Raw genomic sequence first — 16,664 nt, forward strand, 5'->3', positions numbered from 1 at the left:
ACAAACGCCTCCGATTGGGACTCCTCCCAGAAGAGTGGGAGTCGCCCCGCCTACCGTGGGCCTGTCCAATGGGAAACGGCCAGGGAATAGCGCGATGGGTCCGACCAATGAGGAGGCAAGTGGCCAGGAGAAGAGGCCCCTCCCTCCTGAAGAGGAGAAGTGTGGTTGTCGGGACCAGTGTGAGGAGATTGCGTCCCGTGTGTCTCGAAGCATGTCTGCCTGGGTTTGTGGCGGACTGCATCCCACGCTTCGGAGGTGTCTCGTCTGACGCGTTACAGTGAGCGATCGACCATTTTTTTTATCAAGGGGGATCACCTCGTCTCGCCTCCTCTGGGTTCAGCTGCCCTGGTCTGTGCTTTTGGCGACTGGAGCTCCAAGAAGGTGTGGACGACCAGCCGCGCGCTCGCGCCCAGGTAGCCAGCCGTCCTGACTCCTAGCCGAACTATCCTCCTCAGCTGGAGAGCCGAATAAAGACCCGGCGGGTCCATTTTATTTTTGGGTGTCCGGCCTGTCTTGCCTAAGTAGAATTGTTAAGTGCTTTTTGTTGTACATTATTTGCCTTGCTTTTATTCGTGATAACTCTGCCCTTCCATGCTTCCCTCGTCTCCCCGATTATTGTAAATAAATTCCCCTTTTGTTTAATGTCCCGGCTCGTCCTTGTCCTTTCTGTCATTGGTTTGCTCCCCTGCGCACGGGAACTGGGAGGCCTCATTGCTGCAGAAATCGTGCAATCGGCCCGGCAGGATCCTGGTACTCTCCGCTCGGGGTACGGCTCGGATCTGCCTCGGTAACAGGCCGGATCGCGCAAATCCTGCTGAGGGTGAATTTCCCCGGTAGTTTGGACGACGTGGGTATTTCGGTAAATTGAAATTGGCAATTGATCCTATCCCACGTGGTCGACCTATTGGCGATCTTCAGTCCGATAAGGGACCTGTCGGCTCAGGAGTTATCCGGGGTGACGACCTATAAATGCAGGGTGTTCGGTGGAGCCGACTCCACTGCTCCACCTAGCGGTCGTGCTCGTCACTGAAAATCTGCCCCACAACAGTATTTGGTGGACTTGCCATTTGCAGATTTCAACGCTTTTTCTCTTTCAGGCATAGAACTTACGAGTTCTGAAATTTTCTCTTGTGGGATTTCTGCCCAGGCTTCACACAAACGTGTTAGCAATTCTGCCCATTATGTTGGTTTCCTGGACTTTTTCCGCACAGCTCGATCCAATATGGCCCAGAGGTGTTCAATGGGATTCATGTTAGGAGACTGACTTGGCCATGGAAATCGCTTGATCCCATTTCTGTCCTGCCATTCCTTGGTCTTTTTTGTAGTGTGGCATGGAGCTCCATCTTCCATCAACAGAGTGTTGTTTTTGACCATCTTATCAGTGGAGAAGACAGGGAGATGTCCATCCTCAAGGATAGAAATGTGTGTTGTAGTGTTGATGTTGCCAACACATTCCACAAGCTCTGACCAACCAGTGCTCCAGATTGCTCTGCACACCATCACTGAAAAACCACCGTGTTTGACAGTTGGCTGTGATCGGTTCAAAGAAAACTCTTGACTGGGATGTCTCCAGACCCATATGCGTCCACTGTCAGAAAATTGAGTAAATTGGGACTCATCTGAAAAAATTACAGTTTGCCAAAACTCCAATGGTCTGTTGGCCATCTCGTCAGCCCACTTTTTTCTCCTTTTGAATGTTGGCTGGTCTAAGAAAAGATTTTCTTAGAGCTGCTCTCCCATACTAGCCCAGTTGATGAAGGTACCACACAGCAGTTCTTGAGCTAACTTGCACCTCCTTTGCAACATCTGCTGCTTTGCAACGCGAAGTTTTCTCAATGGACCGCTTGACAGCTCGAAGACACCTTTTTGAGGGCCCAGATCTACCAGAATGGGAAGTTGTGGATCCCTTGCCTTCGCTGGTGAATTGCACATTCACCCAATTGACCGAGCAGAATGCCAAGGTTCTGAGCTATCTGGTGCCAGCTGACTCCACTTTCCAAATGGCCAACAATTCGTCCTCTTTGAAAATCAGAAAGTTTGTGTGCTCCCTGGGTTTGAGGCATAGTTAATTGTCATACAAGACCCAGGAATTCGTTTCTGCAAAGAAATAGTCAAATATTAGTACAAATTACTGAGTAAAACTGCATTATATAGATGAAATGAAGAAATTGAACGTGTACATTTACTTCTGTCATGTCTCTGGAGATTGTCAGTGAGGGCATCAAGCTTCGATGTTGCTTTTTATTTTCCAAGTTTCTGATTCATTCTGCCTCCTTTTTGTGTTCTTTTGGGTCTTCATGAATTCCTTTCTCAAAATTTTCAATTTTATCTTTCTCAGGGGGACAATACATCTTGCTTTTATTTCCTTCATTTGTGGTAGAATCTTTTTGGGTTATTTTCAAACCTCTGGTTTTGCTTTCTCCCATTGTTGACTTTATCGTAGTTTTTATTTTTTAGTCCCCAACCAGTTTCGTCGGAGGGGATTATAGTACTGCAGCATAGCATACCATTTGTTCGACTTTTCATAAAAGCACCAAAATTGGTACATATGTTGACTAATGTATTCTGAACAATTCTGGATATGGAGCCACTCGAGATTTTGCCATGGTCAGCTTTGGCGGCCATTTTCCAAAATGGCTGCCATTCTACTTTAACAACATGGGATATCTGTCATTGTTATTCTACTTGTAGGTTTACAATGATCTACAATGAGTTCAAGGCAGGCAACCTCACAGTGCAAAAGACCAATAGGGCATTCTCAGCAATTCCTCTTGACCAAGCGCATGAACAAAACAATGCCCGTGTCAAGGGTGACGGAGGTGCCGTTGGCCTGACGGACAATCCCAGTGCTCTGAGGCGCTGGATGGTCGCCCGACCCGAGGTGGCATGGGAAGAAATCTGCCTGGGCCACATGGAACTCGCTTCCAGAACTGACAGATTCTCTTGTGACCCTGACCACCACGCCAGTCAACATCCAGGATGACACAATGCACTCCATTGAAAGGTTTGTGGTGCTCCTCTATGACCGCACCAGTCCATATACGGACGTTAACGAGGCCAGAAAGAAACTCTTCGCCAAGAGGAACTCCGTCCAGTGCATCCCACATACCTACGATGCTTTGGAACAGCATGTGAAGAGATCAGTCTTCCAGGGTGGCTATGTCTGGGGGCAGGTCTTGGTCCCTCAACCGGTGCTTCCATTACCAACAAGCTGGGGCTGGCGGCAAACAGGATGGGTCCTACGAACCGCTCTGGACCACACTCCCTGAGGCTTCAAAAAGCTGCTTCGAGCTGGTGTCGGGCGGCTGCAAAAAAGGCTGTAGAAACCGCTGCAAATGCAAGAAGGCTAATCTGCAATGCACTGGACTGTGTGCTTGTGAAGGAGAATGCCAGTAGACAGACGCAGTAGACACAGACTGAGATATCGGCCTAGCTTAGAATGTGCAAATGCAAAGTCGCATTGCTTGTAAAAGTGTTGACTTCTTGATCCAGAGCCAGTACACTTGAGCTCAGAAACTCATATTGTACTCGACTGATGTATGCGTGTACCATGTGTCCTGGTAAACAGTAAACTGTAGCCACTTCAAAGTGAAGTGTGCAATAATTTGACGACATTTTCTGAGTTTGTCATTATCACGATTATCAGTTCCCTTTTCAAAATAAAGTATGTAATCTATAGTGCAATTTTTGTTGATTCCAAACCCATTGAATGTGATGAATATCATTTGACTGTTGTTCTCCAGGCAATAATGGGTACTTTTCAGTGAAAAGTTTCAGGAGAGCAGCAATTTACAAATCAAATAATGGCTTTTTTACTGAAAATACTGGCTCATAATATTTGAATACACCTTTTCATGGTCAATATACTGAATTTTACACTTTCCTTATATCTACCACCAATACAATAAGAAAATAAGAGCATATAGCCAATTTCACTAAAGTAGAATGGCGGCCATTTTGGAAAATGGTCACCGAAGCTGACCAGGGCACAATCTCGGGTGGCTCCATATCTAGAATTGTTCGGAATAAATTATTAACCTCCGCCATCTTCGAAGATGGATGGAGGTTACTGTTTTCACCCCTTTCTGTTTGTTTGTTTGTTTGTTTGTGAACAGTATTACGGAAAAACTCCTCGACGGATTTCGACGAAACTTGTTGGGGGGGGTTAGGTATGGTTCAAGGATCATGCCATTAAATTTTGGACTTGGCCCCCCCCCCCCCCAAAAAAAAATTGTTAGAGAAAATTTTTTTTTTTGCATTTCTACATGTTTTAAGTGATTTCCAATCCCCCCCAATTTTTTTTTTTACCCCCCCCCCCCCAAAAATAGAGAAAATTTTTTTTTTTTGCATTTCTACATATTTTAAGTGATTTCCAACCCCCCCAAAAAAAAAGAAAAGAATTTTTTTTTGCATTCCTACATGTTTTAAGTGATTTCCAACCCCCCCCAAAAAAAAATTGTTAGAGAAAAAAAAAAATTTTGCAACTTTTTTTTCAACAAAATTTCGTTTTTTTTTTGCATTTTTACATGTTTTAAGTAATTTCCAACCCCCCCCCCCCAAAAAAAAAAAATGGAGAAAAGAACTATGTCAGCACTGTTGACATATTTCATGAATAAGATATAAGGTTCACTTGAGTGACCCAGCAGTATTGGCGGCGGAACTTTTGCACTCTCCCGATTGCTCCCCCTCTAGTTCTACATGTGTACCAATTTTGGTGCTTTTATGCAAATTTGAACAATTGATCTGAAATATCAGACTATGCTGCTGGACTACTAGGACTAGGACTAGGTTTTGGACTAGGTTTTCTCTCTATCTGTCCATCCATCTGTCCCATCTGTGTTTTCCCAGACCTTTGCCATACCCTTTTAGCATTTTCAACTGAAACTTGGTACATGACTTCATTATGATAAGTTACAGAACAAGTTTGAGTTTCAGGGCATTTCATCAATTTTTCAGCTCTGCCCTTTTTCGAATTCAGAAATATCACATCAGTTGGGGACATGTATTTCAAAGCAATTATCACTCTTTATCTTGCTTGCTTTCATTCCTATTTTTAGTTTGCTTTCAGCATCCATTACATCTCTTTAGGGTGGTGGGTTGGGATCCTAGGATCCTGAGTTCAAATCCCACTCTGCTGTTGAATTAATACCAGGTGGGATTGACTCTGCCTCTCATCCTTCCGAGGTCGGCAAAATGAGTACCAGCTTGCTGGTATACTGTTTCAGAGTGGCGACCCATCCAGGATTGTGTCCAATAGCCAAGGAGACTGCTGAAGCAGCACTAACGCTCTGCACAGAGCATGGTCCCAATGGATACTCGATGGATTACCTCCAAGTCTTTGTCATCGATTGCACAAATGTTTTTTTTGGATTTTCTTCATGAGCTTTGGGCTTTGGTTTCCTCCTGAATTGCTGCATTTGCCCGGTATGCTTTTTCAGTTGCTCTCACTGCGTCATTGGCCTCCGTTTCCATGGTGGTGGAAAATGCTTTGCATTTTGAGGTACTTTCTTGTTTTAACTTGCAGTTCAAGTTAATTATCTTCCTCTCCACAGCTTCCCAGGGCTGCTTAAGTAGCTTTTTAAAAAATTTAAGCCATTGTTGACTTTTTCTTCCCACCTCACTCCTTCCTCCTCATTGTGACAGGCATGCCTCTTGTAACTGGTCCTGAAGGCAGGCAAACACTGTTGGTGGAAAATGCCCACATACACCATATATGGTGTGGGTGATTGAGAGGTGTGTAGTGTATGCGGCTGCAGGAATGATGCTCGGAACTGCCTTTCTCTGGACTCAATTTAACTCCCTCAACTCTCCTCGCGCTCAGAAGTAAACTCCAACTCTATTAGAATGAGAACTTTCACTCAAACTCTCGTTCAGAGCTAACGCGTTACAACCTGCGCTGCCGGGGATCTTATTGCCTTCACCTCTCTCACCAATCACGTCCGCTTTTTGGCATCCCAGCACGCTGATTGGCTTGCGTGCTGTGATCCAAATGTTGTGATTCATCCCCGAAGCGTGATGGGCAGGGCTGCTGGTTTGTTTGGTGAAACAATGAGGACAGTGAGTCCGACACCTACTCAAATACCCACTCGCTGTGATTGTAACCTCGCTTATGCGATCCATGCACTGGAATGCCACTTTGACGGTTGAAGTGCTGGTGAATTGGATTTATGTTAGACAAGTAGCTTGAGATTAGAGTAAAGGATGGAATTTGAAAATTGGCGTGTTAGAATGAGGTCTTGGTATGGAGTTGGAGAATGAGGAAGAGAACAATGGGGATAGTTCTAACTACATTCACAATGCATCTTTCCCTTCCACTGATACGAGGGGAGAGGTAATCTAATGAAACAAAATATTAAGGATATATCTCAACTCCAGGGTTACTTTATGTTGGATGTAACTCTCCGGGGTGTTCCAAAACCACAACAGTATATTTAGTTAGATATTTGTGGATCGTCAAGGCCACTCTTTCTAATTACCTCCGCCACCGAAGGTGAAGGAGGCGATGTTTTCACCCCTCTCTGTCTGTCTGTGTGCAGGATATCTCAAAAAGCTGTTGACAGATTCGGATGAAATTTGGTGGGCAGGTTGGGTGTGTGACAAGGACAAACTGATTAGATTTTGGTGAAGATTCGGATCCGGATCCAGATCCGAATACTAGAATTTAAAAAAGTGATTCTTCACCATTGAGAAATAGGGCCAAAAATTACATATATAGCATGATATCGTAAAAAGTTGTGCACGGATTTGGATGAAACTTGGTGGACACATTGGGTGTGTGACAAGGAAGAATTAATTCGATTTTGGTGAAGATCCAAATCCAGATCTGGATATGACAATTATTTATTTTTTGAAGTGATTCTTCACCATTGAGAGATGGGGCCAAAAACGATATATAGTATGATATTTCAAAAATGTATTGGGCCTGATATGTTCTCATGGATCAGGAATTACTTGGCGGAGGTATGCGCTCTACCGAGTGCCCTTCTAGTTTATAGAATGTTGTCGTCTCTGTCCTGCCAGCCAATTTTGTTTGCTTTAGTTGGTCCAATAATCTTTTTGCCTTCCCTTTCATCCTCCAAGCTTCTTGCATGGAATGTATTTTGCAATAAAGGATACCTTATTTTCCCGATAAGCTCCTGCTTTCTTTACTTGAGCCTCTCATCTGGAGCATTCCCTTTGGTGGTTGTGCGGGCAGCTAACACCTCTGCTGCTTCTCACCCTGGTGCAGATCTCTGCCTCACTATGAGATTATGTTTTGTCCGATTTGAGGAAGTGCCATCATTTTTTTGTTGTTGTTAACCAGGAACCAGCAACGTCACAACAATTGCACCGCTTTTCTCACCACACTCAGTAAGGAATTTCTTCGTCCACATGGATGCCAACCGATGGGGATTGTTCATGCTCTGGAGTATATGGAGAAGCCTTTTAAATGCTAAGCGTTAAGCAAGGAAGCAGCATGCAGTGCGTGTTAAAAAATTTGATGACAAAAGTTGAAATGGTAACACCAACAAACTTTTATTGTGAGAATATCAATTAATAATTGGGTAAAAATGGCAAAGTCACAGTGGGTAGAAATAGACCTTGTCTGCTGCTGCACTGCGCAGAACGGCCGGGTGTTTTTTCTAAATCGCTTTTGTGTTTCTTTATTTATTTGAGCTTCATTGTGTCTGTTCTGGCCACAACTTCTTTACCATTTGAGGTTTTATCAAATTTTCAACAAACCTTTATTATGAGTCGATGGAGAACACTATAATTAATAAATTTAATTTTGCTTTGTTTTGTTTTGGCTGTTATTTTCGTCAAGTTTTTTTAGTCAAGTCAAGTTTAGTTTGAGTACAAAGCGGACGCATTTTGAATTTTGAGCTGCTTTCTCGTTATAACTTGCAAATTGTTCAAGATGATTCTCTTATTCTCCACAAATTTTCAGAGCTGCTTAAGTGGCTTTTTAAAATAGACTTTTCTTTCCCACCTCACTCCTTCCTCCTCCTTGTGACAGGCATGCCTCTTGTGACTGGTCCTGAAGGCAGGCAAACGTTGCTGGTGGCAAACGCCCACATACACTGGGACCCAGAATTTTCAGACGTGAAACTCATCCAGACCATGATGTTTCTTTCCGAGCTCAAGACCTTTGCCGAGGAGGCTGCGCGGAGTCTTTGCCGTGTGGCAGGACTACAACAACAGATTGATTCAAGCCACATACCTCTGGTGCTTTGTGCTGATCTTAACTCACTGCCAGACTCAGGTATGTCACAAGTTCTGGTGGTGTGGCATCATGCGCAAGTTGAGTGTCAAGTTGTAATGACAGTCAGAGCTTTCCGATATGATATTTGTGCTTTTCATACTCATTCAAGCTTCCTTTTGTAGGTGTGGTTGAGTACCTGAGTGCTGGTGGAGTGTCAGAAAACCACAAAGATCTTAAGGAGCTTGCGTACAACAAGTGTTTGACAAATTTCAGCTGCAACGGCAAGGGCGCCCCCGGTGGTTTCATCACGCACCCTTTCAAGTTAAACAGTGCCTATGAGAGTGACATTATGCCGTACACAAACTACACTTACGACTTTAAGGTATGTTAAAAGTTTTTTTTGCTGTGGTACTGCCTTATTTGTATGCAGCCTGTGGCTGCTTGGCTGCATCATTTTCTGGGGTGTGGCTGTGCAAATGCAATGCCCTGTTACCAGCACGCTGGTACTCATTTTGCTGGCCTCGGAAGGATGACTGGCTGAGTCAACCCTACCTGGTGTTAATTCAATGGCCTGACAGGGGCTTAAACACAAGACCCTAGGATCTTAAGTCAGCCACCTTAACTGTTAAGCCAACTCCAGGCCTACAGATTGCCTTAAAACTACAGCACATGACTTTATGATACAGCAACTGGTTGGTGTGCAAGACATGTCGTTTTGCCAAAGAACATCATGGGTATGTTTGTGGGGAGCGATTATGATCACAACATGGAAATCTTGCATCACATTAGGTTAATGATGCAGCACTTACTTTGAGGGGATTGTAAAACAAAAACTTTGTTTAATAAACAATGCTGCAAGAGACTGCAGGTATACTGACTGGCACCGCTGCCAAAAGTAATCTACCAAGCGAGGTGCGAATGTGGTCTTTCACAAGGTGTGTTAATCGATGCAGTTTCCTGACAAGAGTGATGGAGAGAGAGATACTATTTCATTTTCATTTAAAAGATGGTTGCATTGGCAACTAGAACAGCAATCGGTAGAGTGCATAACTGTGCCAGGCTGAACACTGAATAGTTTAAGTTTTGTATCCCCCACTGAGAGGGTGGATCTGCATCCGGATCTGAACCAAAATGTAATTGGCTTGTTCTTGTTACCGATCCAACTCTTCTGTGAAGTTTTGGCATAGCACATCCACAACGGTTTGAAATATCATGCTATATATCGTTTTTAGCACTATCTCTCAATTATGAAAAATCACTTAAAAAAACACAAAAAAACTCTTATCCGGATTCGGATCTTCGCCGAAATCGAATAGATTTCTCTTTGTTCCACACCTAATCTGTCCACCAAGTTTCATCTGAATCTGTTCATAACTTTTTGAGATATCCTGCTCACAGACAGATAAACAGACAAACGGGTGAAAACATAACCTCCATCCATCTTCGGTGGCAGAAGTGAACATGACCTCCGTCCACCTTTGGTGGTGGTTCTAAAGATAACCAAAGTATTATACTTTTCCTGAAAAGTTATTTTAAAATTATCCTGTTTGGCTCACTACGATTGAAGATATCTCAGGTGGCATACTTGTGGCATACATACGGTACAAGGTGGCATACTTGTTTTGAGATATGTAGTCTGGTTTTGGTTTCTGATAAAAGCTTTCGCTGTATGTCTCATCCAGACATTCACCAGACAAGGTGCTTGTGTTCTCGAGTATGTCGTGCTTTGGGAGGGTATGTTAAGCCGGATGCCATTTTTTCGGGTACTCATTTGTGAATAGTTAAGTGGTATAAAGTAAAAGGTATTCAGGTACTTTCAGAGCATAGGCGATTTTTGTACATCTCTATCCAAACTCCTTTTCTCTGAGGGCAGCCGAACAACTTTATTTTTGACTCTCACGCAAATAATTATTTCACCTCTAAGAGTATTTCTTGTTCTTGTGCTTGGAGTGTTCATAGGTAACTTTAAAATAATTTTACAATGTGAGGGGAATAAAAATTGATCGCAGAGTTTTTTGTGAATCGTAGGGGATGTTGAACAATTTAAGACAAATATTTCAGATGCTTGCCCAACCCCTTTTAAAATTTTCTTGTGAACTACAAATGAAGCCACATAATTTTTTATCGCATGCTTGAGTAACCAACCACACGACTATCTTATTTTTATAATCTTCTTCCCCCCCCCCCCTCGTGCTTCAATCTACATTTGCAGGGCATGATAGACTACATCTTTTTTTCAAAGCCACACATTGGTCTGTTAGGCTTGCTAGGCCCTTTGGATCCACATTGGCTGGACGAGAACAGCATCACGGGATGCCCTCACCCACACATCCCCTCCGACCACTTTTCGCTGCTAGTTGAACTCGAGCTGTTGCCCAGCTCCACCTTTTTGCCAGCCGCTCTCCCGAACGGCATACACCTGCCCGGGCGAAGGTAATGGAGCAACATGCCGGCACGCCATTTCCTTTACCTCCGCCGCTCTCCTGGCCTCTTCTTCTCTTCCTCCTGTCTGCAAGTCTTCACTGCCACGCTTAGCCACCAACATCCTTGCCCAGCTCCTCCTGACGAGCACCTGAATAACTGCAAGACACTGGGCTTGCCTGTCCTGCCAGCTTTGTGGACGTAAAAGTGTCGAGTTTTGCAGAGATCTTCCCAAGGAATTATTGTGGCGTGTACCTATAGTCATGTTTTGGTTTGATTTTGTCCTTTTTGATAAATCTGTTCTGTTCCTTAAGAGTTAGGATATGTGGGTTTTTCAGGAGAGCGGAAATCAAAGTTGTGGCGTTCCGGTGCTTCATGTTTTACATCCACAATGTCATTACTCATGCTCTGTTGATTCCACCTACCTTGTACAAGCGTGTGTACTTTGCTGCAGTCCATTTGTTTCCATGTGGAGCAGAGATGTTTTCATGCTGGTGTTTTCCATGTAAACATGTAATAGACTCAGGGTAACATTTTTCTGAATGTGAGGTTTTTTAAAGACTAGAAGAATACAAACTACTTTTTTGATGAAAACATCACCTTCAGCTGAATATATTTCCAATCTTTTTAATTCATATGGCAGTTAGTGCCATGCACCACAAGCTGCGTGTAGGACAGAACCAGCACAAGCTCCCACAAGAACAGATTAAAATGGAGACTAGACTGGCAGGCAACATTGGGCTAATCTTCAGTCTGCACACAGGCCAGCTCGTGTGTCGGACAACCGCAGCCAGCCTGCAATCCAAATGACAGCCTTTCCACCACAGCAAGCACGTACGCATAAAACAAATTTATCTCTTTCTCTATCATCATCTCTCCATCGCTGTCTCTACCTCTCTCCACTTGACTTGTAAATTAGCCTCTTCTTTTTTTTCTTTTTCTTTTTTACACAAGTCCATTTTATTTTTCTGTTCCTTTTTTTCACTCGTGTTTCTGACTGTCTTGGGGACCGTTTTGTGGGACCTGGGCCGAGACTTTATGATGCGTCTCCCAGGCGGTTGTTTGTTTAGTTTTCTTTTTTGTCATTTCTCTCTTCTTTTTTTTTTTTAATCATTTTTGTTGTGGGTTCACATGCCTCTTTCTGCACCATTTTCGGCCTCCAGCGTGCTATAAACCAGCAATTTTGCAGGGAAACAGGAAAAGTGGGATTGTAGGCTGCAGTACATGGCAATTTTGCCTTTTAGCTGGGTGGCTTGTGCTTTTTTGAACCCAACAGGTATGTGCAATTTCAACTCTCTGACTGTACACAGCACTCGCCTTTACTTGCTGCCTGAAAAAAAAACAAAAGTTCCTAGATACCCTGCTGCCAGGATAAGCAGGTTTGCACATTTCTGCTGGTCAAATGAATGCACTTGTCTGGAAACCATGTTTTAAGTTGCACATTCTTTCCGTTTTGATCTTGGACTGTAGGTTAAGCAAACAAAATTGTGTCCCGGCAATGTATGTTTTCAAAGCGCACCACTTTGATGCCACCGTTTCACTTAAAATGTATACTCTTTATCCTTTTTTAAAAATTGTATTTTTTCAAATGTCTTTGACATTTTAAAAGAAAATAAATTATGCAAGCAACATAATGCCAGTTTGTTTATTTTTATTTTGATCGGCTTACTGTGATAGCAGTGCAAAGTTTTTCTGAACTTTCAACAAACTTTTTATTTAAAAGCGAGTGGCCTCATGACCTTGGACTGCAGTCACTTTTCTCTCCTACTTCCCCCTCATCCTTCACTCTATCTTGTCTATTATATCCAAACCCATGTTTATAATGTATGTCAAACTATCCTTTGACATTGGGTCTTTTATTTTTATATTTTTTTTGTAATTCCCTGTTATGAGTGTTTATCGGCAGCTGCCCATCATATATGACTGGGAATTTCTACTGAAAGTGTCGTAAAATAGATGAGGAATGTGATGTTTTAGCTAACTATTTTTATTTTTTCAGTTCGATATTTAAAATTGCGATGGTAATGTCGAAATTTAAATGTTAGTTTTGAGGGCATTGTTGAAACATCCCAAAGCTTTCTGTTGCACATATGCACTATGTATGTGACAGAGCAAGGTAGTGGCTAAAAAACATTTTTTCTTTTTAAAATATTCTAAGGTCATGTGTGAGCAATGATAGTCATACCAAATTGGCAAATAAAATTGTGCATTGATGCTGCTAGGGGTTTGGCGCTTTATTGTCAGAATGTTTCTGGCTTTCCTTTATTTTTTCTTTGGGGGTGGGGGGAGGGGGGATGGGATCATGGTGGGAGGAGGGGTGAGACTTTGGAGGGGATCCGCTACTTTTCCAGTTGATTAAAGGAAAATAAGTTTCATTTCCCTCAACCCCCTTGTAACATGTTTTGTGGAGACAATTTTGTTTGCCAACAGAATAGGGACAACAAAAGAGAGCCAGCGTGATGTTTTTAAGCCGGTTATTGGCTTCTCGTGAGGCCGAGTCCATACCGCAGGTCTCACCAAAACTAAGTGCTGCTCGAAGGCTTAGAGCTTCATGGACGCTTTGCCAATTTGAAACTCTCTCGTATTTTCCTTTGTTGTGTAATGTTTTAAAACAAACAAAAAAAACTATTGTATTTGGTGCTGCTTGGAATGGTCATCATAAATGTATTGATTCGTTTCTGAGTCTATCTGTGTCTGAGTTTTTTTTTTTTTGTATGTTTTCTTTGTTTTTTTAAACCTCGCTAAAATTTTTTTATCACTTCCAAGTCCATGAAGCTTTGCTTTCACATTATTTTGCTTTTGTGTCGACTGTGGACAGATTGCTGCTTCACCACTACTGCTGCTTGGGTCTGGTCATTTGCTTCCTCTTTTTTTCCATTGGCATTTGGATTTTTTTATTTTAAAATTGGGGATGCGATTTGTTTTTTTTTTCCAACGTTTTGACATAATAAATAAAAAAGGATGTATGCTTCAAGAATGTAGAAAAGATCCTAAAGTGAAGCTGAAGCAAGCAGTAAGTTGGTTATTCAGGTAGCTCGAAACTTTGACTCCTCAACAGCTAGTTAGTTTTGTCGACATTATTTTTGCATTTGTCAGTGGGACACGGCGATGGCTTGTACAAGTTTTTATTTTTGATTATTTTTTTCTTTTCCTTTTCCTTTTCCTTTTCCTTTTCCTTTTCCTTCACCACCGGCCCCTGTGCCAGCCCACGTAATGCAGACAGCAATTGAAAGTTTGCTGGTCCAGCTTGGCTTCTCGGAAGGTTTTCTCTTGAGGGATAGGATACCATAGACTTCTTCCTTGTATACTCCAGATCTCTCTTGTAAATACACCCTCCCCATCCACATTTTATAGAGAAACACTTTATTTCCTTGAGAAGGAATGACATGTAATATTGGCGGGTTCACGCTGAGTTACTTGAGTCCCCCACCGCCACCCCCTCAACTCCCCCATGTCCCTCTTCCCTTTTTATATTCCTTTGTACCTGCTGTTAGTTTTTTTGGATGTTGGTGGTAATTGGGTTTTGGCAGTTTTAGTTTGAGATTGGAAAGTTACATGTTCAACCTAAGCTTTATCCTGGCACTTGTGCAAAATACATCTTCCTTGCCGGTTGTGCCTGCCTGGAGGTGAATGTGGTTTTGTTTAGTCGGAGGTTTATCGTCGTCCTGCTGGTCGGGATGTCAAAATCGGAATGGTGAGTTGTCCTGCTGATTTCATTGTCGAGGGAGGAGGGTGTGTTAGGGAGCATTCTTTCTTTGTAGGATTGTTTTCCTGTGCTCCAATAATGTATAGGACCAATGGCAGGGAGGTTTTTTTTTTAATTTTTTTTTTCTTCAACTTGGCTGCAAGAAAGTTTTGTTTGTGCCAATCTTTCGGCCTTTTAAAGGGAATGTGGGTTTTCGTGTGTTTTTAAACTTGTGTGAATTGTCTGCAAGGTTTTCTTTCGTTTTGAGAGAACAAGCTCTGGATTTTGGTGCAATATCCACCAGCGAATTGGTAAATGGGACAAGCTAAATCATTGCAATAACTTTATCCCCCTTCATCATCTGAATCCATTTTGTATTGTTTTGTTTCTTTCTTCTTTTTTTTTCATCTGATGAAAGTTGTACTTTTTGTTACTATTTCTGTAAAGAGAAATGTATTTTGATAGACTTTTAATTTCTTCTTTTGGAAAAAAATTTGTTTTTTTATATATTCGAGCTGGAGTAGAACGGTAAACCTGTTCTAATCCGCACCCTCACCATCCCCAACTGCTCTTTTGTTCTCCGCCTTTTTATTTTTAAAGACTCATGTACAACCACATTCTTCGAGCGTAAACCAACATAGATCTGCATTTCTTATGACATAGTTTTCACTTTTTCCAAATATCTGCCTTGTACATTTTTACCTGTCTCTCTTCTCTGAGAATAAAGTGTTTCTTGTACTAATAGATGTTTCCTCGCACTCTCTGGCAATGGTAAAAAACAAAACTCCCACCAAATGTCTTATTTTCATGTTACCACCAAAAATTATTGGTTGTAATTTGATTTTATGGTGAAAAAGACATTTGTAAATGTTATGTATTTTGTATTTTTATACTTTTTTGTGTGTGTGGAGGGGATAGTATTGTGGTTTTGCCATGAACGATAAACAACTGGTAAGCCCTGGACCAATTCAGGAAAATTTTGTGCATTTATTGCTTTCACCATAATGACCTATTTAAAATGCCCTCACATATTCATTTGAAGTATTAACGTCCGCCTTGAATTTGGCAGAGACGAGACCGACTTGCATTTTACGTTCTGTAAATTTTTGGAATAAGTGAAATTAATGTTCCGTTTTCTTATGCAAGTCAAATTATCAAAGTGACCTTAATCTTTCCAATCAGGTTGTCCGTGTCCATCTAGGAATTGTCGCTCTGCACGAATGACCCGCGTGTGGAAGCTGTATAAAATGTGCAGCAGGAATGAAAAATGTAGGAAACCAAATTGGAAACTACTTTGTGCAAAAGACTGTACCTTTTTTGGAGTGCAGGTGGAAGCGTCCGTGTGAGATGTGGATGAATATATTTGTACATCGAAGGAACCATTTGAATATTGCATGTTTGTTATTTTATCCAGATTGGTGAATTAAATGAAGTTTTCAAAACGTCTTGTGCCTCTTGTTTTTGTTTGTTTTGCAAACTGTCATGAGCTTGGAGATAAAAAAGGGGGTGGTCTCAACCTCAAGGGTCCAAAATATTTCAGTGTGATCCAAACATAAAGGTTAGCGGAGTGATCGGCTCTTGTAATTGTGACCAGGGATTTTATTTGATGAACGTAAGTTTAATGGTCTACCATGGACATGCACAGATTTAAGGACTTGTTATTTTGCATTAAGCTTCTGTGCAGAGATTGAAACGAAGAACACAAACAAATAAAAGTTTACTTTGAGGCCTCTTTCAATATTAACCCTCTACCTGGATGAAGTTGGAGGTTTTAAAATTGCCCTGTGATGTTTAAGCTGCTCTGATCTGGTGTAAAGGATGGCTCATAAACTGCTTATGATCCCTCCACTAAAACGAAGTGACTTATCTCAGATGTAGCCACAGCATTCAGGGTGCCACAACCTCTCCACCCCCTCTGGAGTCAACACACTCTATCAAATCACTGGCGCAATATTGATTGCCCACTCAACCTCGTAGCGGCTGCCGTATTGCAGAATTTAGCAGCGATGTAAAAGATCAAGTGCTAGGCCACATTCAGGAATACGACTTTTGGTGAGACTGCTGTCGTTTTGTGTCGGCAGACAATTCGAGCGAAAGGTTTAAACTGACAGTTGTCATCGTCATCCATATGCAGCACGGGGCTTTTTTTTGGCTTAATCCATTCACATCATGCCTCGTGTTGGCTTCATTTATACCAAGACAAACACCAACACACACACACACACACACACACACACACACACACACACACACACACACACACACACACACACACACACACACACACACACACACACGAAGAAGATTAGATATAGCCCAGAGAGAAAGAGCAGATGAGGATAAACAGCCTCCAAATACCTGTTGATGGACCAACGC

At 42.2% G+C, this 16,664-nt stretch overlaps 1 protein-coding gene across 12 annotated transcripts in view; it reads left to right on the top strand.

Annotated features, from left to right (window-relative positions):
• Positions 1-15,730, top strand: part of LOC147018853 (CCR4-NOT transcription complex subunit 6-like) — a 134,214-nt gene extending 118,484 nt beyond the window's left edge. For all 12 annotated transcript variants that reach the window (XM_085898941.1, XM_085898940.1, XM_085898943.1 and 9 more), the window contains 3 exons: positions 7,997-8,242; positions 8,365-8,564; positions 10,395-15,730. In XM_085898941.1, the coding sequence (XP_085755067.1) occupies positions 7,997-8,242; positions 8,365-8,564; positions 10,395-10,619 (671 nt within the window). In that variant the 3' untranslated portion in view covers positions 10,620-15,730. The remainder of the gene's footprint in view (positions 1-7,996; positions 8,243-8,364; positions 8,565-10,394) is intronic.
• The last annotated feature ends 934 nt before the right edge of the window (positions 15,731-16,664 follow it).

Source organism: Eptatretus burgeri, chromosome 10 (assembly GCF_056783735.1).
Source record: "Eptatretus burgeri isolate ZD-2024b chromosome 10, Ebu_testis_v1, whole genome shotgun sequence".
NCBI classification, from domain to species: Eukaryota; Metazoa; Chordata; class Myxini; order Myxiniformes; family Myxinidae; genus Eptatretus; species Eptatretus burgeri.